General features: G+C 46.1%; 1 protein-coding gene across 10 annotated transcripts in view; it reads right to left on the bottom strand.

Moving 5' to 3' along the window:
• The window catches only part of Rhogap100f (Rho GTPase activating protein at 100F), a 58,451-nt gene that overhangs the window by 26,375 nt on the left and 5,409 nt on the right, over positions 1-26,667 (bottom strand). The window contains exons 1-3 of one of the 10 annotated variants that reach the window (XM_076444484.1): positions 23,929-24,546; positions 19,922-20,024; positions 13,843-14,086 (exon numbers count right to left, since the gene is read on the bottom strand). In XM_076444484.1, coding sequence (XP_076300599.1) covers positions 13,843-14,061 — 219 coding nt within the window. In that variant the 5' untranslated portion in view covers positions 14,062-14,086; positions 19,922-20,024; positions 23,929-24,546. Of the gene's footprint in view, positions 1-13,842; positions 14,087-15,893; positions 19,882-19,921; positions 20,025-20,991; positions 23,872-23,928; positions 24,547-26,667 lie in introns of those variants that run through there. The other 9 variants (XM_076444499.1, XM_076444488.1, XM_076444489.1 and 6 more) reach the window with 9 other exon arrangements.

Genomic DNA, 26,667 nt, shown 5'->3' with positions numbered 1-26,667 from the left:
TTCCTGAGATTCTGGGGTCAAGTTTGTTCAAAAATTAATACAGCTTGGAAAAATATTCTTTTTTTTTGTGGTGTGTCATTTGCAGGTTCCAGCGAAAGGGGTTCTTAATATGGTACACCTTGAGTCCCTAATATGACACCTAGTGCCATATTGGGAACTCCACGTGGACTGATAATACTAGCTACTGACAAAGAGAAAATGAATTTCAGGCCGAACCAACAGTTGGCAAACATTCATATAAATAAACTGAAACTAGAGATATGTTCAAACATTTCAAAATCACTTACCTTCCTCGAAAAAAAATACAATCGGAAATCTAACCACAAAAATATTCAACACGTGGAGACACAACTGGCGGAGGATCGATACTAAAATGTATAGAATGGCGCGAATGCACTGCACACTGTTGAGTAAACATTTTAAACTATTGTTTGAGGATTTTCTATAAAGTAGTGCCATAATAGGGGACTATACCCTATGCAAAATAAAAATTGTCTGCATCGATTGCAAGAAATAGAAACCAAGAAGAAAATGTTAGTTCATCCCGTAATAATTTTAGTAGATGAAAAATAATATACATAATGATATTTTTTCAATTTTTCTACAACTTAAATTTTACCTACTCAACGTTGCTACAAATATTGTTGTAATAAACATTGCTTTCAGAGCTCGGTAGGTTTAGTGTTAACGCAGAGACTTTCCCAATCAGTCCAGCGCGATCGGAAGAGTTCCCACGCGAGTGCGTACACGGGGCGACATTAATGACCGGCCCCGAGTGCGAGGAGGCCGTGAAACTTTCCTAATTAGCAAAGTAAATCACCGGTAACCTCCGGAACTTCCGAAGGAGAGGCGCGTTTCCATAAATTAATAACGCGGCCGGGTTTTCTCGGCGCGGATTGTAAACCTTCGCGAAACTGTGAACTTTTCGGCTTTCGTCTTTTCGTCGGACTTCCCCGTGAGGAAACTGGGGTTAAGATTGCCAGTATCAACACCCTACGACACCCTACACTCGACGCGACCCTGGTCAGTCAATAACAATAGCGTCCCTTATCATTTATTCAATCCTAGCCTCGGGGAGCTCGATGACTTCGATCGCGAGGATTAAACAAAAAAATTCCTGCAGTTTACAAATTGTTGTAGCACCGCAGTGCAAGACGAAGCTGAATTTTTCGGTGTGAAAAACACCTGGCAAAGTTAATCCGTTTCGTAGCGGGGCCATCGAACGAGAACGCAAAACGGAAGGGACTTTTCGTTCACGGCTTATTGAGTTTCGATTTTCCTCGAATGTCGGGGAAATCTTTCGACAGGAATCGAGAGGGATCGTTCCAGCGAAACACAGGTGTCTCGGTGTCTGTATAAAGGTTTTTCTGGTGGGAAGAACGGCAGGGGTGGGTGGGTGCACTAGAGGCGTCACCGGAACGATCAAATTCGTATTCATTCAGCGTGGTATCTTCCTCCCGCTCCATTCTTTCGGCTGGAGCACCGGTAAATAAATCAATATAGAGTAGTTTCTGTGCTGCCGGTGGCAAGAGAACATTCAATATCCCCTTGTTTCACCGGCACCCCCGAAAGAACGTTTTCCCTTCACAGGGAATTAATGTTGTCGAGTGGTGCGCCGAACGGCGAGTGCATATATGTGTGTGCGTGTGTGTGTCTGCTCCACGAAAAGAGTCTTCAGAATGCGACTCCGATAAAAGGAACGCTCTCTGGTCGGGCTTTTGAACCGGGCCTGCAGAGAGGGAGAGAAGAAAACTTTCGACTCTCCGTGAAGCCAGAGTCGGTCACTCGGAAGATATCGCCCCGGAATCGGCCACCCTTCCCGAGGTTTTATCGGGAAAAGAAAGAGCCGCTTATTGGGTAATCCTGCTCGTCCGTGCACAAGCTTCGCCTATAATCCTATCGAAGAAAAACACAGGAATACCCGGGCCACTCGGGCTTGACTCGGGCTCGGCTCGATTTGCCTCGCTTCGAGAAACCTTCGAGCAGCTCCGAACAGATTATTTCGAAAATACTGCGATATCCCTGTGTGCCAGCAGAAGCATCCTGATAACAGCGAATACCTCCCTTATCTAATGTCACTAGATTGGAAGTCCCTAGGGGATCGACTTTTACGTCTAGGGAATTCTCGTTCAAGTTACTGCGGTTCTCGTTGTTGGAATTCAATCCTGGGAGAAACGATTGCGGCGTGCCGGTTGTTTCGCGCCACCGGAAATTAGGCGAAAAGTGATTCATGTCGAAGGACAGTTCCCGCTCGTTTCGCCGTCGTTATTTCCTCAAGGGCTCCGGGAACTTCGAGTGGGCTGGCGTCATTTATGCGCTAGGTCTCGCTGAAAATCCCCAATGGCCAGCGGAGCTTCTGGCCACAACAAAATTTCACCTTTCGAGCAACTAACTGGAAGTCTTTATCGACTGGAATTTGAAAAAATGTCTGGGTAGAAGAAGTGTACTTCCAGTCGGACGTCGAACCACGGAAAACCATGTGAAACATCTTGTTCGAGGCTCGAACTGAAGTTTGTCAATATCCCCATGCAGGGCATAAAGAAGTCATGCCATTAGGATGAAAATAGCACTGAATATCTCCTCGAACAGGCGAGAACGTGTCGTCGAACCGTGTGAAACATTTTCGTCGATGCTCGAACAGAAGTTTTTCGATATCGACGGGCAGAGAGAGTAGTGATGACATTAAGATAAAAACACCGGTGAATATTTCCTGGAGGAGGCGGCGACGCGTTCGGGGAAATCCCATTTCGCGTGCTGATCAGATAGGAGAAATAACACACGGAGATACATGGCAAGTTCATAAGATTACGAGTAATTGGACGAGCACAAGTAATTCAATCCGGCGAGGCATCTCGGTCAAAGGTTATAGAATGACGCCGGGAGATCGATCGGCCGCTTCCCGAAGTAGATAAACGAGTAACTGCTCGCAGCCATGCCTCCGCTAAATGTCAAGCGTGTGTAGACCCCTTTGAAAAGTTTTCTGTGATCAAAAACCGTGGACAACGACCCGACTGGGATCCCAAGGAACCACCTGAGGCGGTGCTCTCGATCGGGGGCTCGCAGAACTTTTTCCAATTTCCATGGCAAACAATTCGGGTACATTCTAGAACCGTTGCAAAACACTTTCAAGCAGCAAGAAAAAGCGACACAATCGAATTTAACGCGTGTTCCACGAGTTCTATGGTTGGGAATTTTTGTTCGGGACATGTTTGACCATCTTATCACAGGCTACACCTTTCATTTCGGTTCGGAGATAATAGAATTACAGGTGACGAACGCTCGTATCGCCCCTAATGTATCGCACGAAACGCTAGGGGATGCGGTCACGGTAATAATGGCCCCATAATTCGAGAACGGCCCCGATAGGCTCTCGCGGCACCACCAATCGCGACGCCAGTCACATTCGACGCCGTTTATGTTAAAGGGAACATCATTTTTGTTCTCCCCTTTGGACGTTGGCGCACAGCTCGACGGACCGCGCCGGTTTATCGCAGAGCTCGTCAAAGATATCGAGGCATAAAACGAAATGAAACACAGAGCTCCTCTTCAAAGTCCGATACACGACGTATTTGCTATAAGCTAAAATCCATGCGCTGTCCATTCGTAACCCAATACCCGGATTACGTCCGATGTTTCAGGCCTACACGGTATTATCGCTCCTGAATGGAAAAGTCATTGATTTCCCCGTTCGCATCGAAGACTCGTTCGTTCATTCAAACCGCGCCAAACATCGTCATGCGAAGGCTTTATCGGTCAAATGCTTTAAGAGGATGTCGGGGACAAGGATGTTGGCGAGTTCCAGCGAGCTTCAAACCGTCCCAAACGACTCCAAACCACATCTCCCAGTCGCTGAATAACTGCTCGCTGCTCCGAACAGTTTCCCACGTCACTCAGAGGTCCCACAACAACCTAAAACCGACTAGAGCCCAGGTTTTTCATAAAACCATCCACCTCTAACCACTTTCGGCCCGACAAAAGTCGCCTATTACGATTGAGATCTCGCCGATTCGATCGCCTCACACAATGCAAAGCTCGGCGAGCGGACGGATCTCGAAATTGAACACCGCCGTGTGAGTTAGCCAGGAGGATTCATCCGGCGACAAAGCGGCGCGAGCGGAATCGGTTGAGATATCAGGCACGGGGAGAAAGGAGTGAAAGAGGGGCGTAGCAAAGCGGCCGATAAAGGGGTTCGCGAGAGTGGTCCCCTCCGGTGATTAACCGTGGCCTTCCGAATCAGTTTTTTCGAAAAAGAGCTGCGCGGATGATTTTTAATGAGGCCGAATCCGAGGGCGACGCGGTGTGTCGTCTACCGACAAACGGGAGAGGAGAGACCTCGAGCCTCCTCTCATTCAGCTCGGTCTCCATTGTCTCCACGATTGCTACCACCGATCTCTAACCCTCTGCCTCCTGCACCTCTCCTCTCTCCTTTTTCTCCATCCCCGCTGTTCCCCGTGGCCGGGGGCTTGGAATTCTTTCACTTCGTCTTTTTCCCAGAATCTCTTCATGCATTTTCGCGGTGAGCCACAGAGCCACGCGGGACCTGGAGAAAGAGAGAGGGAAAAGAAGAAAGAAAGACAGGAGGGAGATGAGAGAAAAGGCATCGTAACGATCCGACTGCTCCAGTTCCGGTATGTGGAACGTGCGAGAGGGATAATTGCAGCTCGTCTGAAAATCAAAGAGACTTCCTTTTGCGCCCGACATTCCCCCTGTTTCGTCCTATTTTTTTCCCTCCGCGCCCCTAGCGCAGGTCTCGCGCCCCTCGCCCCACAGGCCGGCGTTTACGAAATTTTTCGGAGTCCAACCGGCGCTGAGGAAGACCCCGTCAAACTTCGGCGTGTATGCCGTAATTAACCCGTGGCGGTCGTGTGTCGAACCAGACCAAATCTCATTACCGACCGGTGATTATTGCCATAATTTTTAAAAATCTATGGTTCCTGGGTAAACACCTTTTAATGGAACCTTCAACAGTGACGGCAAGTTTCATTGTGAACTAACCCTCAATAACGTCATCTAATATCAGGTCGTTAAGTATGAAACTTGACAAACGAAACACAAATTTCAAACACATTTGTCAAGTTTCATCCTTAACGACCTGATACGCACTTTCATTTAAGACTGTGGTGTAAAAGAAAATTTCTATGTTTCTTTTGGTACAGCACAATTATTGAAAATCCTGTAAAGTGTTAATTAAGTATGCTTAATTAAGTCACTATCAGACCCAGACCATGAAAATCCAACCGAGGAAAGGTTCAGGTTCGACAGAGCCCCAACCCAGACCGAGGTGTGAATCGGTTGGCAACGCAGGGAATAGTTTCTCGGCGCGAATCCCGTCGCCCCATGGTAACCGGATGGTCGCCCTACCCAGCCGATGGTGACGACCCTTCATCGGTTTAGCATCGACGACTACGCGAAAAGTATTTACATGCACACGAGGCTTTCGATCGGATACACACAGAGTAGTCCCGACAGGTACTGGAGAGGAAGGAACCACCGGTTGGGGTGTTGGTTGCTCGTGTGTGACGCGTTCTCAAGCGGTCTACCCTTCTCTCTGCCACCCTTCTTCCTTTCCGGATCACCCGTTACCCTACCGAGGGAGGTTTCATAATTGAGGACTAATTGTCGCGTCGCGGGACACGCCAAGGCACCGACCGAACCAGAGGAGCGAGATAAAGAGGCTGGGGAAAACGAACTGCAGGAAACAGGGCCATTCGAACGCGTCGCTAAACCCATTGGCTTTTTCACCAGTACAATCGACAGTTTAAAGCTCGAAATGGTCGGGAGAAAATTCGCAAAATTTTATATGGGATACAATTGTAAGGAGCAATGACCGGAGAAGACCGATCACGTGGTCAAGATCGCGGACCCCAGAGAAAACGAGAGCAACAAAGTCGGAAGGCGGAGTTTGTCCACAAGACAAGGTAAAAACAGAACAGTGCGAATGCGAGCGAGGGACGCGTGAGAAAGAAAGTACTTCGGAGAAAGTAAGAGAACGGAACAACGAAAGAAAGAGAGAGTGAATGTAACCAAATGTACGTAAGGAGCTAGAACAATGCGAGAGCGTCTTTTTTGGGTAATAACATTAGTGAATCTAAGTAAGCGACAGCGAATCTCAGCGACAGCGATAGCATGTGTTAGGGTGGATTTATAGTGGAGCAGCGAGGTGAGCTGCGAGGTGAGCTGTGCGGTGAAAAAAAAAGAAAAACAAAGAAAATACATATGTACTTTTTCATTAGTATGTGTCGAAATGTTGTCACGAATGTTGGTTTCTTTTCACCGCGCCGCTATCATCGATGCTCGCAGCTCCACTATAAATACACCCTTACAATTAGTTTGTGCATCGGCGAGTAAATATACAGTGAGTGTAAAAAGTATTCGTACGTTCTTTAAAATAGAATAGCTTTTTTATAATTGTACCAAACGACCTGATTTTTTATAATCAATTAGAGACATTGGTTTACGAAATGTTGTGCAATAAAGATTTTCCAAAAATTATAATTTACAAGGTTACATGCAAAAATAAAAAAGGCATTTTTTTAACTTTTTTATTTGGGCCCTTGATGAAAATTTAAAATATATGTTTTGTAGATCTATGTTGGTTATACACATGCTGAAAAATTTCATTGAAATCGGTTGACGCAGGAAAAAACGACACGCATTGAAATATGTACGACTCTGTGGCTTTTGTAAAACTCCGATTTTCACAATTTTTAACCGCTTGTAACTCGTGTGTATGTCAATCGATTTCGATGAAGTTTTCAGTGCGTATACCTAACATAGATCTACAAAACATATATTTTAAATTTTCATTAAGGGCCCAAGAAGTTTTAAAAAATGCCTTTTTTATTTTTGCATGTAACCTTGTAAATTATAATTTGTCGAAAATCTTTTTTGCACATCATTTCGTAAATCAATGCTTTTAATGGATTATAAAAACTCAGGTCGTGTGGTGCAATTATAAAAAAGTTATTCTATTTTAAAGGATGTACGAATACTTTTTGCACTCACATTTGTGCTGTCAATACGAGAGTTTCTTAGATCCCACACTCCGTTCCTACACAATTTATTTTCTATGTATCCCTCAGGCCCACGAGACTCGAGAAACGGCACAAAATTACGCAATAATCACACCGGTCGGTAATGTGCTAATAAATGGTTCGTTGTGGACTGGTAAATATTTGATAAAAACCCGGACAGAGGGGAATCGAGACGAACATGGCCGCCATAAAACGGTGTTGTAAAAGCCCCGGTCGGAGAATTAATCACGCTGTTCCCCGATCTCTTTTCGCGGGCACACACGCCGGAAAGTGATTTATAGGCGGGGAGTTTATATATAGAATCGGGAGACACTCGAGGCTCATTCTTCTCAACGCGGATTGTTTCGGCGATCGCTGTCACCGATATTTTTCCGCTCGCCGCGCCAAGTGCGTCGTCACCCTTCCGCTCAATTTTGTGGAAAATTTTTATTCGAAAACAATCGTCCCCCGCGGCTAGCTGATCGATTCATAAAACTACCCCCCACCCTGCGCGTCACGCATACACCTGCATTCAATTGGAGAATGTACAAAATAAAAAAAACTGTTTCAATAGACAGTTAACGAAAATCCAGCTTTTTTCGTGCCCGGTCGATCATTAGGGGTGTTCGGAGTATGGGCTCCGGTTTGTCTGACCACTGCCCGCCTATTCTACTAACTCGAAAAAACCCGTGTTTATTCAATTTTATTAGTTTTATTATTAAACATTTGTAAAATTTGTACACATTATTTTTCTGAATATAAAAATGTTCATAATACACCAGCGAAAATAAAGCAACATCGAAAACATTGATTTTTATTTTTTTTTAACTATGACGCACTATATCAAAAATTCTGAAAAAAATGAAGAACAATGGTTTTGACGGTATCTCGTTACTGAATTTTTATAAAACTGCTGTACCCGAAACTTCGATACGAAACGCGCATTTTTTTCGAATTTCTGGACACCCTTTCCTTTCGGGTCCCATGGAAATCATCGACACAGATTTCTCCGACACGGTTTTCACCGACAACATTTCATTAATTTTTTATTTATTAATTAATTCAAAAACACTCGGTTTCATATTTCGTTTTTCCACTGATTTTCATTCAATCCACATTATTTAATTAATTAATTAATAAAAAATTAATGAAATGTCGGTGAAAACCGTGTCGGAGAAATCTGTGTCGATGATTTCCATGGGACCCTTCCTTTCTTATATGGTAGCGCAGGTTTAGATTATACATATGTATTTGGTGCACGTTAAAATAGTTCGTGGTCTAAGATTAGCCGAGTGCTGCTTTAGCTTCCCTTCACGATTCATAATATATCAATCGCATGTCCTAATCGTAATTTCTGACGCGATATGTCTGACAGGTTGATGATAGCCTAGCTCGGAGGTTAATACCGGTTCGAGGAGCTAATAAAGAACGTTCGTTCCCACTGCAAAGGTGGGTATAAGGCGGACTACCTAGACGACGGTCGTCGCGAGAACGATAGGGGGGGGAGGGAAAAAGGGCCGTGGAGAGGCTAGCGAAAGATAATTAGATATTGATTTCGCATTAGAGGCGCATTAAGATGGACGGCTATTCATTAACGTGTTATAACGGAGGGTCTTCGTTCATTGGCCGATCTATTAAAATCAAAGGATAGTCGAGACCTTCTGCATATTATATCCGCTCGTCCAACCTTTCTCCCTTTTTTTCTCTCCTCCATTCTTTCGCCTACCCCTTTCACAAAGGAGCTCCTCTCCCTCATTGTCTGAATGCGACTGCCTTACCAGCGAGTCTTCTGTCTCTCGCGATCAACCGTGAAAGAATCGTCGTGCCGGAATAGCCGTCGCGAGACCTTCTTTTCGAGAGAATCCACAGTTGCGATCAATATTTTCAAAAATAAATCTCAATTCTTAGAAAACCGAAGAATTATTCCTCCGCAGTTTTAGCTGCTTTGATACGTTCTTGCGCGAAGAAAATATCCAATACCTAGCGTAAATTCTAGTGTAAAATCATTTTTGTCGCTTGTCTCGATGAAGTCGGTACGTAATAATCGAATAGAAGTTCCGTGCTGCAGTTCCGCGGAAAGGTTGACAAACAAGGGGACTAGGGGTAATTCCCGGGAACATGACAAACGCAAATGTGTACATTGCATTGTGGACGGTGTACTTCTTTCTCGGAACGGCAATCTAATATTCAAATCTTCGCGGAACCGGGTAAGTAAGGCGAATCGAATGTTGGCAGCGTAACGGGGTTTACAACGGAGGAAAATTCTCTAGGACGAAATATCTCTAGGAGGAAAAAGCCGCGGGAATGAATTATGTAGAAAGTTTTTCGCTTTCGATCGAAAGTGACGAGGAGAGATCGAACGAGACTGTGCGAGGTCGTGTTTCACCGGTCGGATGAAGAAAACCCCCGTCGAATATTTAGCACGCCAATTATCCCCGAATATTGGCCAATCAACGGGGCGCAACGTCGGAAAACCATGCGACACGATGAAAGAGCGACATGCTCATTATACAGGACGCGGGGAATTTATTAGTCGACGCCGCTGTATCTTCAATCGATGGGCGCCATTGACATCGGCGGTGGGTGAACGAGCCAATAACGAATCGGATGGAAAGCGACGCGGCCGCCAATTATTTCCGGCGAGTGTTACGCGGAGAACCTTTCTCCTGATCGAGCAACTTTCCTGCGAAACATCTTTTTAAAGATCGTTCAAAAATCACAATCTGATTATTATTTTTCAGGTAACCGTAGAGATTGCACGTGTTCTAAATTTTCCAATAGCGAAGCTTCGGGAAAGATGTTGATCCAGTGCGATCCCGATTTCCCCCGAGAGATTTTCACTCGCGAAACAGCCTAGAATTTCGAGATGCAGATTACACGGGAAAAGGGGGGCAGAATCGTCCGCCATCAATCTTCTTCAGCAGCGGCGCACAATTCTAGTTACAAAGGATTCATTCCGCGAACTGATAAGTCCGTCGACTGCTAATCAGCCTGATTTACATTCTTCCCGACGATTTCTTTCGGGGCTGCAGCCATCCCTGCGAAACATCCGGCTCGCGTGCGCCCCGCGCGCCGGCCGATTGCACGTAAATGCACCCGGCGCAACGGAGCAACGGTGCAACGTCGGACTTTTCGCGGAAGCATGCAAAATATCCGGGGGCCTCCGCCGACACGCGTGATACGCGGAAGGAACGTAAAGCCCCGCTTCCGGAAACCTGTACACACCGGCCGGGCCGTACTTATGCTAATATCGAACCGGAAGTCGCTTTTACGACGCTCCCCCGCACCCTCCTCTCTCCCACCCCGCCTTCCGCCAAAGCAAATTGCAAATTATTCTTTCGAACCGGCTGCTTAAGGCCGTCACGGAAAATATCGAGCACCGCTTCATTTGCTGCCACTCGTTTCTTCGCGGACGAACGTGAATGCCCGAAATTGAAATCGAGCCGCGAACCCGGAAATTTTTATCGTTCGGAGACCCGAACGTCATTGATTTTCGGATTCCCCTGATAACGATCATCGATTTGCCTCCGGATGTCGAATGAACGAAGAACGAACGCGCACACACGAAATAATCTCGGTAAGAAAAAATAAATAAATAGAAGTTTCGCCGCGTTTCCGGCCAGGTCCCGGGGAAGTTACGAACCGCGGGTCTCGGCTTACATTCTACCACCTAAACGACATCGTTTATTATTTTAATGACGTCATTAGTGGAATTTAAATAAACTTGTCTGCAAGCCACTTCGTCCAACCCCCGGCGGGAGTTTTATTCGCCGTCCCGGACGTTCGGCGACTACTTGCTACGTTTACACTGCCATTAGTGTCTTATTTTTCGTGAAATATCGCGCGATGACGTTTGCTAATTCTCTGGAACGACCGGCCGACATCTCGCGAACGTTCGCGATGCTCCTGAATCGATACAACAGGCTGGAAATATTCACCACATTCACATTTCTAGGAGGGATGGATTTTTTTTTAACTATCACTTAGCCGACACGTAACCTAAAAACGGAAACTGCTGCTAAATGTATTTTCGGAATGGAGAGATATTTTTGTCAGCGTCTGCACTCTTCGCGGACTTTGTGCTATCCTAAATTTCACTCGGCGGTGACTTTTTAAATAATCTTGTAACGATACCCTCAAATCTGACCATATTTAATCCTGTTTCCACCGATTGTACCAATTTGAAGCATGTTTGTCGACCCGTTAAATTTTTTCTTCGCCTCAAATCTGACGGTGCCCTACTCTACTTTTACAAATGAACGTTTCTTAACATGCCACGGGACATCTTGGGGATGTTCTGCAATGAAACAACGTCAAAATACGTCGAACGACTTCTCGCGCTACGTTCGTGCCGAACTCGCAAACTTTCTGCGTCTTTGTGACACGCGAAACGCCGGCAGAGAGTGGAGGGCTCCCTTCAGAGAGCGTTAAAAGTGCTACAGTGGCACAAAGAGGGACACTCCCTCCAGTAAGTATGAAAAGCATCGCGACATGGAGGTCTTCACGGTACCAGGGTGAAGCACAAAGAGCGACTTTTTAAGATTTCGTGCGGCCAACTTTTTCCTACGATTTAGTGCCACTTTTACGTTGTTCCCCGGCCCACCGCGTTACTGCATTAAAAAATCTTTTATTCATTATACTTTTCGGGTGATCCTATCGATTTCTTACTTAACAGTGAACCGAAGACGATAAGAACGAGGTACGTTCGTCGAGACAATTCGAACTACTAAAAGATGCATGTTATTCAACAGAGAGATTCAAAAATAGAAATTTCAACGGCGATATTAGGTTGACCAGACCGAGCACGAATTAACCTGACCGAGCAGGGTCTGCAGCGACAGAGATCACCGCGAAATATCCGGCCTTCTCGCCTTATATTCAACCGTGGATGGTCGACGAGCTTGGAATCGCTAACTCGCCTTTTGTAAACGAGCCATGTGCGCAAGTTCAACGGAAGCGAGACAATGAGGACAGCCCGGAGAAGAAAGAACGTCGTCGTCGTCGGAGTCGGGCCCACTCGGAGAGTCCGCGTCATTTTTATATTGTTCCTCAAAAACAAACCCCGAGCCACGGCCTAGAAACGCTCCATTCCGAGACTTCGACATTTATTGTCGCTCCTTATTATACGCCATCTTCACCAACTACTGTTAACCTCCGCCATGCACAACCGGAGAATCCCCCAGCGATGACGTGCAAAATCACTAACTAACGTGAACTTCATTCACGCCGTGAATGTAACTAATCATTTTTAAGCAATTTCAGGATATCTTGACATCAACAAACATTAATAATGTATTAATATTCTGGATTTCTTATACAGGCTGTCCCAGCTAACCTGGCCACCTTGAATATCTATGTTGTTTTTAAAGATACGTCGGAGAGAGAGAAACACCATTACTGTTCTCGTTTACAGAGATAGTGTGGCCAGCGAATGAAATATGTACAATTCATAAATAAATTATCCGAGGAGCACCGAATCCAAAAAAAGCAACGCACGAGAGGGGCGGTGTTTTCCATCGGAAGTTCGGAAAAGGTTTGCTTCCTTTTTTGTCGTTTCAATATTCTGGCCAATAGCCCGCGGGGGCGAGGCGAAATTTTCGTAGCGAGCCCCGTCACATGGAAATCGAAAACGGTGAACGGTATCGGCTTGTTGTAAATCAATATCGAGATACGGAGCGGAACAGTCGGCTTTTATCATATATATTTGTCACCCGCCCGCCCACAAATATCCGGCAGCTTGCCATTATTTTCTATACTATCGGTGATACCGGATCGACGAAATAAACGCGCGTATCTTCCCATCGATTCCGCGTCGCGTCGTTCCGCTATCGATTGTCGTGACCGACGCGCGACGGTTCCGTCGGATCTCCCACCGACTGTGGACCTGACTTTAACCTACGCGAAACTTTACTGAACTTGCTGACAACCTTGTAACGATCACCAGCCTATAGACGCACAGGGTCGACCCTGTAGCGCCCCTTTTCGCGATTTTTTCAATTTATGTAAGTCTGCAATCTTGCAAAATTATATTTGAGAAATACAAATTTTCTATCGCGTCGTCGAACTTCGAAAACATCCACAGTGGGCGCACGAAGTGTTCGTACACCTATTAAAAACGAATCACTTTTTCAAAATTGGATTTTACAGCTTGAGCTTTTTTCAAACGTTAGAAGGACTAATGGTGAATTCTTTTCGATCGAAAATTAAATATATAATAAATTTTATGATTTCGGCGCAGGGTTCGATCATAACGTTCGAGAAGCATGTTTAATTAATTGCACATTGCTGGTTTTCTATAAATGATCGAACCCTGCGCCGAAATCATAAATATTATATAGTTAGAAGGACTAGTTTACTAGCTAATGTGTAAATCATTTCTTGTTTAAATTGTTGTTGGTCGCAATTATGAAGGAAAAAGTAAAGGTAAGTCGTATATGGTACATGTGGATCCCATGGAAATCACCGACACAAATTTCCCCGACACGGTTTTCACCGACAACATTTCACCGACTCCAGATTTGACCGACAATAACGATTTTGACCGAATTTGATCCACAACGACTTGAGACGACCACAAGTGGTCGTTACATGTGCATACGAAACATTCATCAGTAAAAATCGGCGCTGTCATGATATCAGGTTGCAGCTGCAGTGACTCAGGTTGTCGGAAATAATGATGAAGGCACACTAAACGTTAGCAATGAGCCTGGTCATCCCTGACGGACACTTGCACGAAGTGTCTCGCGCATTAACCGGTCGGAGCCGTGCAGGGAGGTGTCACTGCAGCTGCACCGCGTATGCAACCCTTCGGAGGATGACGAGTACTCACTTTTCTGCGGCCGCAGCAGAGCATGGCTGCTGCGCTGCAGCTGCGGTGTGTCGTCGACGAGGGGTGAGGCCGATGACAGACGTAGCTTAGTCTCGAGCCCCCTTCCCGCTGCAGCTGCACCACGCGCACCTGCAGCTGCACCTGCTCCCGCTCCCGCTGCCCTTGACCGACACCGACTCGACCACCGTACTTGATGCGCACGTGTTTTCGCCACTGCATGAGTTCGGTGCGTCATGCCCTCTTCCTGAAATCAATTCGTCAGTCACTAGGTAGCGCACCCTGCTGCACCTGCCAGGTCACCTGAACCGCAACCCCCAGGACCTCTGATCAAATTCCGCGCTGGTCCCTCAGGGATGACAACGGAGGGCCTTGGGAAACCTGTTGGGGAACCTAAACGGCATGCCTTGGGGCCCCACAGTGGAATCAGTAGAATCAGACTCGAGAGAAATCCGGCATCGTAGATACAGAAAGATACTTTTAATTGGATGCGGCACTCAATCCTCATGTCCTAATTCATTACTAACCCTTTGCACTCGAACAATTTGAATTTCCAAAATCAAGATATTTGTTTCAACCCAGATCATTTTTGTCCTGTATAATCTTTTTTACATTGTGCACTTCAAATCGAACCTGTTCTCTTATATATATATATAACAATTGAGCTTTTTACAATTTATAGAATACAGACAAATTTAATAATGTCAAAACTGTGTTTTGAATAATGGTATGGCAATTTTTAGTGGCGCCTCAGACTCGCCATTCGAGTGCAAAGGGCTAAATCTGTCATGGACTCGACAACCGACCCAATCTCCAAACCATAATTTCTCGCGAGAGTAATCGCGCACTAATTGAGATAAACTACATCCTGCTTGTATGAGAAACGACATAATTATGATCTCAACATCCAAGTACAATTATACCGTGAATAAAACGTTTTAATTATAGCAACCCCTGAGATACCCCATCGAAAGCACGCCTCGCTCTCTAGAGGTAGTGCTCGCCCCTCGAACAACGTGAAAAATTTAAAAATAGCGTGAAACGCGTGTTAAAAAATTTCCCTGGAAAATTCCTGTCGACCAAAATTCCATCAAGACCGTCCACATTCACTTGTAAGTCACGTTCAATTTAGGGCATCCCCGTGAAGTTAATTTTAGCCCTCCCCCCGAACGATGTGGAATGACGAACAGTCGAGCACACCGATTCCCAATCGATATTGCGATAGCATTCACGTCAAAATATGCGGGTTTCTACGTACGCGTGTGTGTGTGCGCGCGTATGTGTACGAGTTCGGAAATGGGTAAACGTGTCGTTTCTGGGCCGGGTCACGATTGACCCAGGCGGCGGCGGCGGCGGCGACATCCACGTACCCGTGTTCGGTACAATCAACCTTGTGTCTAACGGCCCGCTAAAAGGGTTCCCAGGGTGTTGCCCGTTTGCGGCTAATGCACTTTGTTGGCGAAGTAGCTCGTAGTCAGAAATTTTTGCCGGCAGTAAGGATGCCAGAAGTTACTTCCCTTCGGGAAAGGAGGACGATCGATACCCCTACCAGGGGGAGAATCCGCCGGTTTCAACAGTGTTCGCCCGCGCACGCCAAATGTCTCTATAATCTCGACCCAACACTAATAATCGAGCACCCGGACTGGCGACACACTCCCTCAATTTGCAAACTTCCCAGCCAACAATTTCTCACGTCGTCGATCGCGACAATCACCGCCCCTCCGCCCCATTCTTCAGAGAACTTGCCGCTCCCGACTAAAAATATTGGGTCGTTCGGAAAGTAATTTCGTTTTTCGCGTGGAGATGGCACCGCTTCCGTTTGTCATTACAAAAATCAACATTTTCTAACGAACTGACAGTTTCTTGCAAATATCTAAAACGCTAACAGAGAGCGCCCATTGTTTGTATCGGAAGAAGTTGTTCATGAAAATCCGCGAGATACCTACTATGTATTCGAAGAAAATATTTTTTCAACGTCGGATTTTGAATATAAACATTTTCTACGACATCCTCGCGCTAACAGTGTTTGCAAACAACGTTTTCAACGTACTTACATTGGTGAAATAACATCTTCAACCAATCCTGCATGATCGGAGAAGCTCCATTGAACCATTGAACGTGATGTACCATTCAACACTGAGAGCACTCTTTCAGTTTTTTATTTGATTTACAAAACGACTCGACGGTAAATATTTTTTGTTTAGCGTGAAAACACTCCGCGGGGAAATGTTTGAATAAACGTTGGGGTGAATCGATGTTTTAGAAACGAGCGTTCGAGCATCGCGACGCACGGCGTCCGTAGTCCGCGACGGCCGAGGGTTGACTGGCCGAAATCAGGCGTCTTTTTACTATCACCCCTTGGATCGTTCGCCCTCAAGGTTGCCATCCCAGGAAACCCCTCGTTCTCTTGCTCCCCTCGCCCCACGTGTCCCCGGATTTTTTGTTTGTGTATACGCCTATTACCCCCGGAAACTGCGATGCTGGAATCTTCCAGGCCGGCGACCATAATCGCCGACTGGCCGACCGAACCTGTGTGTGTCCACCTATATTTACTTACCTTTCAGAACCATGTTTTTGTTACGCGCGACCCAATAACAGAGATAGTCGCTGTCTGTTAACCCATTTGCAACTATGGCACCGATACAGTTCAGTGGGAAAGTCTACGTACAGTTGACAAATTTTGTAAATATTTTAGAGCTGCAGAAAACTTGGAAAAAAGATTTCTGAGGTGAGTAGAACTTTCGGTTTCACTTTCTTTTCATTGTTATTTGACAACAGAGTTTTGTATAAGGGGTCACGTTTTTGGTAGAGATTAATCAGAAGATTAATTAGAAATTAATGAAATGACCGTCTCGGGTTAGAACCGAGGATAGACGTGGGGAAAAGTCTAGTGTGATCGAAGATACAATCTGGCAGATGTAGAACAAGGCTACAGGGTGTAGGCATTGCCTGTCGAATTAAAATAAAATCATCGGGGACTCGGGGATGGGTTCTCCGTGGCACATTAATAAATTAATATGCTGCCGTATCGACTGGGAAATTAAAATACCAGGTCAGTTAAAATCTACCTGCAGCCGCAGTCACTGATTCGGTATTTTATAAAAATATCCGGACACATTTAACCAACGTCCCTTACCAGTATTCGCCATTTTTCAATCTGCTAAAGGAAATCTTCGTGTGGCTCCTGTGACTTGCAACTAGGGTTGCCAGATATCTTCTATATTTGATATGAGTCTTCTATATTTGAACTTGATCTCCTATATCATATTTGAATTTTCAAAAATCTTTGTTTGAATGAAAAAGTTTAAAATGTGCTGTGTACCTCTTTTACTTGAACTCCTATATTTTGAGCCTATCTCATATATACGTAATTGCAGTTTTCCCTACTTCTTCTATATGTATATTCGGATAAAACATTTCATGCAACCCTACTTGCAACAGTTGCTACTGATGAAGGAGATGTTCATTTCGCACAAATATTGGACACTTAAAAAGATGATAATGATGTCTTTCAATGTTTTCTTTAAATTTTCAATATAGGCCTACATAAAAAAGTTGTAAAATGCAACTTTTAGTATTTTTTCTACAATTTTTGAAAAAATTTCTTTTCAGATTCTGTAGTAAACTAATTGCTTTAGCTCCCCAAAAAAGTTCAAATCGTGTAGTACAGTATCAAAAAAATTACCGTCTTTTTAGAGCGTCCGAATATTAATTCGAGTAACTGTATACTGTATATGTATAAAATAGAAGAGCATGTATGTACATATGTATGATCCGGATATATGTATGAGCGGTGGTTGTAAATAATCGGCCGGTTCGGAGCTGATCCGTACGCGTTTTTTGTCTGCTATAACAACCTTCTCAGGTATACCGACAGTGGTCGGGCGCAACCCGGCCGGAGGGCCGGTTAATTGGTATAAACTAATCGCTCTAACTTCTCGAAAAAGTTCAAATCCAATATTAAACAAGTTATCATTTTTTTAGAGCGTCCGAACATTTGCAGGCGCGTCACTGTAGTATAATCGATCAATTCGGACGATTTCACGATTGTTACGATCGAACCGATTCGAGGAGACAATAAAGGGACCGAGCATGTGGCGAAGGGCCGAAACAAACAGAAAGTAGTCGCCCGCGAGAGGGGTAAGTCCCTTGGAATCGATCGCACGTGGACAGCCGGTAACAGTTGACCTAGGGCCGCGCGCGAGTTATGCGAGGAATCTCATAAGCGGCGTTCGTCACGGTCGAACGTCTCCGGCCGTTCAATTGAATTTCGGTGGTGCGATTCGCACACGACATTCTGTGTCAAGCTCGCCTCGTTCCCTCGTTAAGAATCAATGAGAGAATGGTGAAACGGCGCGCGTCGCGTCGTTGCCTGTCATGCGGGCAACCTTGACCTCCCTTGACGGATCTTTCCCTAAAAAGGGGGCCCCCCGCCGCACCCCATCCTGCACCGAGACAATTTGTCGGATAATCTCGTTTCGCTCGAACTTCCGCGAGCAATTAATGCTCCGCGTGACCCAGTTGCCGGGATCCTTTGACTTCGCCGAATCTCAAGCCCCAGGATAATGCCCCGGGCCATTAATTTCGGGCCTGCGGGATCGAGGGGTCCACGCCCTTTAACACTCTGATCGCAGAGATTGCTTCCTGAACTTAAAGATTCGATCGGACTCGAAATTCAGACGTATTTGAAAAATTTTTTTAATGAAATTACTTCTTGAACTTGAAGATTCAGTGACTCAGAAATTAAAAGGCATTTTAACGTTTATGTGAAGTACCAAAATTTTCTGCACTGTTCAATGACGTTGTAATTCATAGTTTCTTATGCCAGAAATGTAAAAATTAATTCTCTGATCATCCAAGAACGTGTCAAAGAAATGATAAAGTAGTTTTAAAGAGAAATTGAAAGGGGGATGTCCAGGTACACATTGACGTAAGGATTAAAAATGTAAATGTTAATGTTAGAAATATTAAAACAGTCTTCCCACAAGGTGCGTGACGTATCTGTGGTCGCGGTACAAAATAGGATGCACTCGGGCTAGCGAGGATTAGCATACGTGCCACATGTGTGTTTAGGGCTAGGTCACCTGGGGCTGCGGTTCGGTCAGAATTTCGGTTCGCTCGCATATGCTGGAATTGTACTGGGTTAGGTCAGAATCGCATTGTATCTGGGTTAGGACATGTGTAAGTTGTTTTGAGTCGGGTCATGTTGAATTGGGTGTTGATATGTCAGGTCCCGGTTATATTAGCTTATGCTAGAGGAGTAGGAGCCACCGTTCTCGGTTACGTCACCTTCTTTTAACATATTAGCCCTTTCTATGGTAAGGTACGGTACCCCTAAGCTGCAGCACTTTAATGCAGACTCGTAAACAACGACACACTCCCATATACCAAACGACCAATCGGTCCCTAGCGGTATTTCCTGCGAGAGAACGGAAAGAAAAATGTCCAAGGCAATGATAATGATGCCACTGCACGACGAAAACTAAACTGTCCTCTGGAGAACCCTTTGGATCCTGCTTCCCATCTACAGATTTTTACGGCCCCAATTTGCCTACACGCAAGCATTCTGATCCGTCCTTGGGGCCTAACTTGAATGGTGTTAGGTATGATAGGGGCAGTTGCATTAACGTAGATTCTTGATTTTTAAAAATCAAATCTTAAAATTGTAGAAATCTGGCATGTCAGCAAGTTCATTGCCAAATGCTAAATACATAATAAACAAGTGTCACATCAATCAAAGTATATATGTGTATATACCACATTGATCATTCAGCATTCGTTCGGAGGTCTGCTCGGAGATGCACGCGATCACTATAATCGTAGTAGAAAAGCCGCGCGCGTATATTTACTATCTTCCTCGGAAACGATCAAAGAAATGACAGTGGCGAGCTACAGTGAACGATAACTCACGAGACACTATAGCATCGACAGCATAAGACATCGCATGCAGATAATTTCGTATTTCCAGAGTAATTTCAAGGTGAAGCAATTCTCTGGGCACGCTTGAGAGTGGTGATTCAGCGAGATAGAGATAGAGATATAGATAAAAAATGATCAGAGAACATTGTGAAAGAGTGTTTACCTTCTAAAAATCATTTCTTCTGCCGAGGGACGTTGGGTCCCTGCTCGACCAGACCTTGCTGATTTCTCTCATTCTGGTCTACAGATCACCCTCGCCCGCTCTTCTGAAAATAGAACGAATGATCGATCGATTAGCATGCATTCGTGACGCCTCTCAAAATTACAGGCTACACACAGCCTCGGAAAAAGTTGCATCTATTTATTATTTATGATTAAGTATTCAATCGAACGCTCGTAGAAACATAAGTTTGATTCTAGTACCAATGAACGCGATTTATCATTGGCAAACGTGAGATCAAAGAATGATTGAATATATACTATTCTCTCTCTCCTGAAAACTAACAAGCGGGGACAACATTTTGAAATTTTCCAAACCAGTCAATCGCTATAAAACGCGAGCTTGAACTTTCAATCCTACCTCACAGGTCGGCAAAGTTTCACGGCTCATTTAGCGTCGGTGCTTCATTTTATTACAACTCACTAGCCCCGTTCGTTCACGGCATTTCATCCCAATCAAAGTTCGGGGAAACTTTTTGTGCATCGCGCGTAAGAATGCGCGGCGTCTGTATCGTCGGACTCGTGACGAAGATTATAACGAAGTCAAACAAATACGAATGTTACGTCTCTCTTAAATGAAATAATATTTGATTCCTTTGTAATCAATATTTACGAAAATCATATATTTTCTTTTCTCTTCTACTCACTATAAAGAAAATGTTACTGCGAGGTAGGGTTGCCAGAAATGTTTTATCCAAATATAGAAGAAGTAGTGAAAACTGCAATTATGTATACATATATGAGATAGGCTCAAAATATAGGAGTTCAAGTAAAAGAGGCACACAGCACATTTTTAACTTTTTTATTCAAAAGAAGATTTTTGAAGATTATATGCTACTCAAATATGATATCGGAGATCAAGTTCAAATATAGAAGACTCGTATCAAATATAGAAGATCTGGCAACCCTACGGCGAGGGGTTAATCATCACCGCGTTATCAGGGAATGGTTGCAATTCGGAAACGGAATAGGGGCACCGTGAAACAATGATTTTAAAAAATTACAAAAACTCACAGAATGGTTCGAGAAGCTCCGAGAAGCAAGAATTAGAAAAAATCTGTCCAATTTGAAAAAATCCTTGGTACCACGAGTCCCGGGAGAACCGTCCGAATTCGCGGGGTCCGTCGGGGAACCCAGGACAAAAACGTGTGTTCACGGGGTCGGCACGCGAGAGTAAGTACGCGGGCACACGCGAAGCGTGACTCAATAGCGGCGTGCACGCCACTTAACGCTTAGGGTCGCGCAAGTCGATTCCCGAGGAGAGAGAGAGAGAGAGAGAGAGAGAGAGAGAGAGAGAGAGAGAGAGGACGATTTCCGTTGGGGCACGGCAACTGCGCGCCGGAAAATCGCGTGGCGCCGCCGAACAAAAGGGGGGGCTCCACTACTGCGCACAACCTTAAGGGGTGCTTCGATCGCAATCCGGTCCATGTGGTGTCAACCGCGATCCTACGGGGGGATGGGCCACGAAGAGAGCTAGGGAAGAAGAGAGAGAGAGAGAGATAGGCAGGTTCGAGGGTGAGGTTTGATCAGTCTCGCTCGGCGAAACAAAGATCCCCTAACTTGTTAATCCTTCCCCGCGCGCCCAGGGATTCCGGGTACTTTGTTGCAAAGCTGACCCGATCGTTCTTTAACCGCTTTGATCGCCAGAAGCCAGTTTTCGGTCAAAGTATACCCCCCGGGCTGAAGAGATATGTGCGAGTGCCGCGACTAACAAGCGGCACGACTGTAATCAAGTGTTTTAATCAGACTTTCGTTTTTTCTTTTAGCCGACATCAAGATCTACAGTCTCGTGCGCTGGGATTTTTCGAAAGAAATAGTGATAATTGGGGTTGCATGATTGGTTCTGAATATTCTGACCTAAGGGATCGGGGAATCCTAATCTAGATCACTTCTGGACATCGTAACCTAAATGTTCAACCTCTAGAGAATGCAGAAGTCCAAACCTCCAGGTCCCAGATGTCTCAATCTAGACGGTCTAATTATCCTGACGTATCTAATTGTCCTAAGTATTCGAACCTAGAAATCGCTAATGTCCGTTTAGCTCAGATATTCTGACCTAGAGTTTCCACAAGTACGTTGCTCCAAAGTTTATATATATCCTAACCTAGATATCTATAGTCCTAAGTGTCGAAATGCCATATAAAGTACAAATAGCAGTGCATTACTATTAAATGGACATGGTCGAAATAGGTGATCGTACAATACCCCATTATAGGCTCTCTAATATTTAGAGTATCATCGGCTCGGGCATGGCATCGACAATTCAAGAATTCGATAACACTGTAATTGGAGCAGGTAAGGGATCAATGCAGGAAGTTCGGTTACCGAATAGACTGTTATGTAACAAACACGTGTTCAACAGTTAGATCATGCCGAGCACACAGTACTACGGGGAGAAAGAATGCCCGGTTAGACTGGACATTCAACTGGTTCCCGAACGTCATTGTCCAAATCTGCTTTCCGTTTCATGTTCCGGGGGGCGAGGGGGGAAGATCGATAGGACATAAGGAAAGAGTTCCCTGATTGGGTATGAAGTAACAAAACGTGAACGAGGACAGAGAGAGAGAGAGAGAGAGAGAGAGAGAGAGAGAGAAGAAGAAGAAGAAGAAGAAGAAGCATGACGATCCGGCGACCGTCAATCAGAGGAAAAGTAAAAGTGGCTTGAAAATTTAAAGGGCTTCGGGATCGACACACTTCACGTGTAACTGTTGCTGCTTTGGAAACAAAGTTATCGCACCGGCGAAACCAGACGTGCTTTGTACAACTTCTTGCCCCTTTTTGCCACTTGACATTTACTGTGAACACTCGACCTTACGACACGACCAATTCGTTCCGCGTACTATCGGAACAGTGTCACAAGTGGACCGCGGACCTTTACGTGAAATAAAAATTGTGCGAGTACTTTTGCAAGAAACCGAAGACCATAGAAAATATATTTTCTTCATTGAATGTGCTAAAAAGTTGAAAATAGTATAACAATAATATTTTTGGAACAGGCGAGAAATCTCAAGCCCCAGCAGCGATTGCTTCTCGGAAGAGCCACGCAATAACCAGAGCCGAAGCTCCGGCTTTTCGTTCGATTGTAGATTGAGACAGTTCGAGAAAGAGGACACGGCGTCGAAAGGAGGGTATCAAGAAAGTATGAAGACGGATCTCGTTCGAGGGTAACCAGTGGAAGGCGGCGATAAGGCGTCGTCGTAGGAAGACGCACACCGTCGGCCGGAATTTCGGATCGCGGCGGCTAGTAGCGTTGGGGTGTCAGGGGGTGGGAGGTTGGCGATCGATAAGGGATAGTTTAAGGGCGAGAGTGGCATATGGAGGAAGAGGCCAGCTCTATCAGGAGCCGTCGGAGGCCTGTAGGAATGCCAGTTTCTCTCTTTCTCTCTCTCTCTCTCTCTCCCTCTCCCTCTCTCTCTCTCTCTCTCTCTCTCTCTCTCTCTGTCTCTCTCTCTGTCTCTCTCTCTCTCTCTCTCTCTCTCTCTCTTGGCAGGTCTCGGCGTTCAGGGGTAGCTAACGAGCGACACCTGTCAGTGGACTTGGCAAAAAACGTGGCAGAGCGGTTGGTCGGGGGGATGGGGATGGGAAAAGAGTGACGGGGGGTTTGGTATGGGGTGCAGGGGGGATCGAGAAAGGGTGTCAGACCTGGCCGGTCGACCCAGAGAGGAGGAACTCGTCGCTGGTGGCCGCGGTTCGAATAGGGGATAGCCGTCCGGGTGGAAAGAAGCGATAAGAGACACGGGTTGTCGAGAGCACGATGGCGTGTGCGGGAGCCCACGGACCCGATCCCTGGCCGATCGATGTACCCTTTTTCGAGAGAGTGTCGACCCTCCCTTCGGGTTCTCTACCTCGAGGAAGAGGCGCCGCGTGCGATCCCGGTTTCTCGAAGACGATCCCCCGTAAGACAGACACGATAGACATCGAGGAGGAGTTTAAATTCGGGCGAAGACGTACCTTGCCAGCGTCGACGACCGACGGCAGTCCTGGAGCCCTCCCCGGCGGTGGTCTTCAGGGTGGTCTTCAGGTTTCCCAGCGGCCGCGGATTTTCCGGTTGCAGCTTTCTCACCTCACCGTATAACGCCACGCGGGAATCAATACGCGCGCCTGCCTCAAGCTTCCTCTCTCTCTCTCCCTCCCTCCCTTAGCCGCCCCTCCACCCTGTCTGTCGACGCTTCTCCGCCCTGGCGAGAGAACCCACGGGCTCTGCTCTACTCTCCTCGCCGGCGTTTTACACTGCCTAACCAAGAACCGGGACTCGACTCGACTCGATTCGACGATTGTTTCCGAAACCCGTCGACAGTGCCGGTTTCGAAACCGGGCGGTCAACGAACAGGGGCGCCGTCGACAAACACAACACCCCCGTGCCACGCGTACCCGGGGCCCCCGGAGTCTAACACCTGCGACTAGACACCAGCCGGACCGACGACCGAACCACACGAAAACCCCGGATTCGCCTAACCACGGTGTGCAACGCACCGCGCCGCAAAACCACGACTACCTGAAGCACCCGGGCGGACATCTTGGACGAGGACACTGCGCACACGCGTCATCCCCTCGCTCCCCGAACCACCTCGCAACCTCCACAACCCCCGCCTCGCACCGGCTCCCACTCCCCCGGCCCCCGCAGCGCACTTTTTCTCGACGGTGCCGACGACGCGACCCGCCGGCCCTTGCACCCACGGACCGAGGGAATCAATTTTTACGCGGACCAGACGACCGGATTTGTCGAGGACACTACCGGCCCACCTCCACAGGACTCGGGGACGATGATTTTTTCGGAGTTTTTGGAAGCGAGACACCCTCAGAGGGAACCGGGCTGTTGAGGTTAGGATGCTGGCATTGCGCTGGCGAAACCGATACAACCTGTCTTTTCAGAATTTTGTTTTTAATACCAACGCAACAGGTTCTTTCGAAGGAATTCGAACGGAGGGAGCTAACGGTTGTTAAGGGTGGCTTCTTTCTGTAGAGTTGCGACGATTAAGAGAGATTTGAGAATAAGCAACCACTAAATTCGCGAATAAACAAACCAATAGAGCCCCACAGGTGGTAGTTTTTTTGTTCAGTCTAACCCCCAGTGGTGACCGAAGGATTAACGGAGTTAATCATCACCGAAGTAAGGGGGATTCCTTTTCGATTGTATAAACTGTTTCCGGGTTAGCCGCAGTGATCGAATTATCGGATGAAGCTAGAAAAAAGGGATGCTCTTCTCCCCGGTAACCGAAACACGCGATAACACTCGGCCACCGCGCGCTCTCCGATCGAGGGAATAAAATATAGATCCGACCTGGGAAATTGATTCTGTGCCGCCGCGAATCCTCGATTCTTCCATCTTCCGCTCGTTTTGCTCGTTCCTTCGGAGAGGGTTGTGTCGAATCCTCACACGTAGACGGTGAAATTTTTCCGAGCGTCTCCTCTCCCCCGTTCCCCCTTCAGCGTCTCACCTGACGACGACAGTGACGGAACGCGTCCAACTACATCGTTCGCGACGACAAGCGAGCATATTCCAGCCGAGTTTTATGAAACTCACCTGGAAGATGCTCCTCGTTTATTTGGCGAACGGTTTTCAATTCTTGAGAATATGTTTGTTCAAATAATATGCTAGACAGCTTAATTTAGTATTAGGTTTTTTTAAATGCTATTCAAAAATCAAGGCGGAGATTCTCAAATTGAATAGAACACAGAACTTCCTTTAAAAAATTGTCAGCTTCTCTTACTTGCCCGAAGATTTCGTTCGACTAATTACCGAGAATATTTTCACGTCCGGTGTCTAAGTACAGTCGCTATGACAGACGGTCACTTCGCGCGATCGAGCACTTTCTGCCGGGGGTGGCATTAATTAGAGCTCGAAACCCAATTTTATCGTGAATCCGCGAGTTTCATCGGCGGAACGGTTCCGGCTGAGAACCCCTGACTAATTAGATGAAGCTCTCCATCCAAAACCAGGCTTCCCGAAGTCTAATTTTTCAAATCAACTTTCTCGCTGGTACGCGGGAAAATTCGAAACCCGATTTAATCCGATCTACGAACTGTGTCGCCGCTTGAGAGAACCGGTGTAGTTTTCACGAAACTAAATTAGTTTACCGTTTGCGGTAAAATGAAATATCAATTTAATTCAAACTGCCGCGTGGAAAAATCCGGAATTATAGATTTCATTATTGAATTTGCTTGTATGGTGTTTTATCGAAAAGGTCTGGGTTCGGTGTTAGATCGTCGAATTGGTTCGATAAATCGTGGACAGGCGGGATCATTCTAACTGTTTCGGTCAGGGTCGACTATTATGGTTTTCCACGAAATCACGTGCGGTAATCAGCGTGTTTTACGAGCTGCAGACTATTAGATCGATACAATCGTCCTAGCCATGGTGCTTCTGAGACACGCTGATTGCGAGGGCTTCTCTGCTAATTTTTTTCTCTCTCTCCCTCCTCCTTCTCCATCCCTCTCACTCTCTCTCTCTCTCTCTCTCTCTCTCTCTCTCTCTCTCTCTCTCTCTCTCTCTCTCTCTCTCTCTCTCTCTCTCTCTCTCTCTCTCTCTCTCTCTGTGTGTGTGTGTGTGTGTGTGTGTCCCTCGAGTAAAAGATCGCAATCAGCTGGTGATTGTCGTGTACTCGTCCCCGAGTACAGTCTGTACAGTCCGCACTCTGATGCAAAGAGTGCTAAGTAGATGCGGGCGGTTTTCGTCGGACACTCGCTTTC

The sequence above is a fragment of the Lasioglossum baleicum genome, chromosome 20 (assembly GCF_051020765.1).
Source record: "Lasioglossum baleicum chromosome 20, iyLasBale1, whole genome shotgun sequence".
NCBI lineage: Eukaryota > Metazoa > Arthropoda > Insecta > Hymenoptera > Halictidae > Lasioglossum > Lasioglossum baleicum.
Note: the sequence above shows the minus strand (reverse complement) of the source record. Positions and strands in the feature narration are given on the sequence as shown.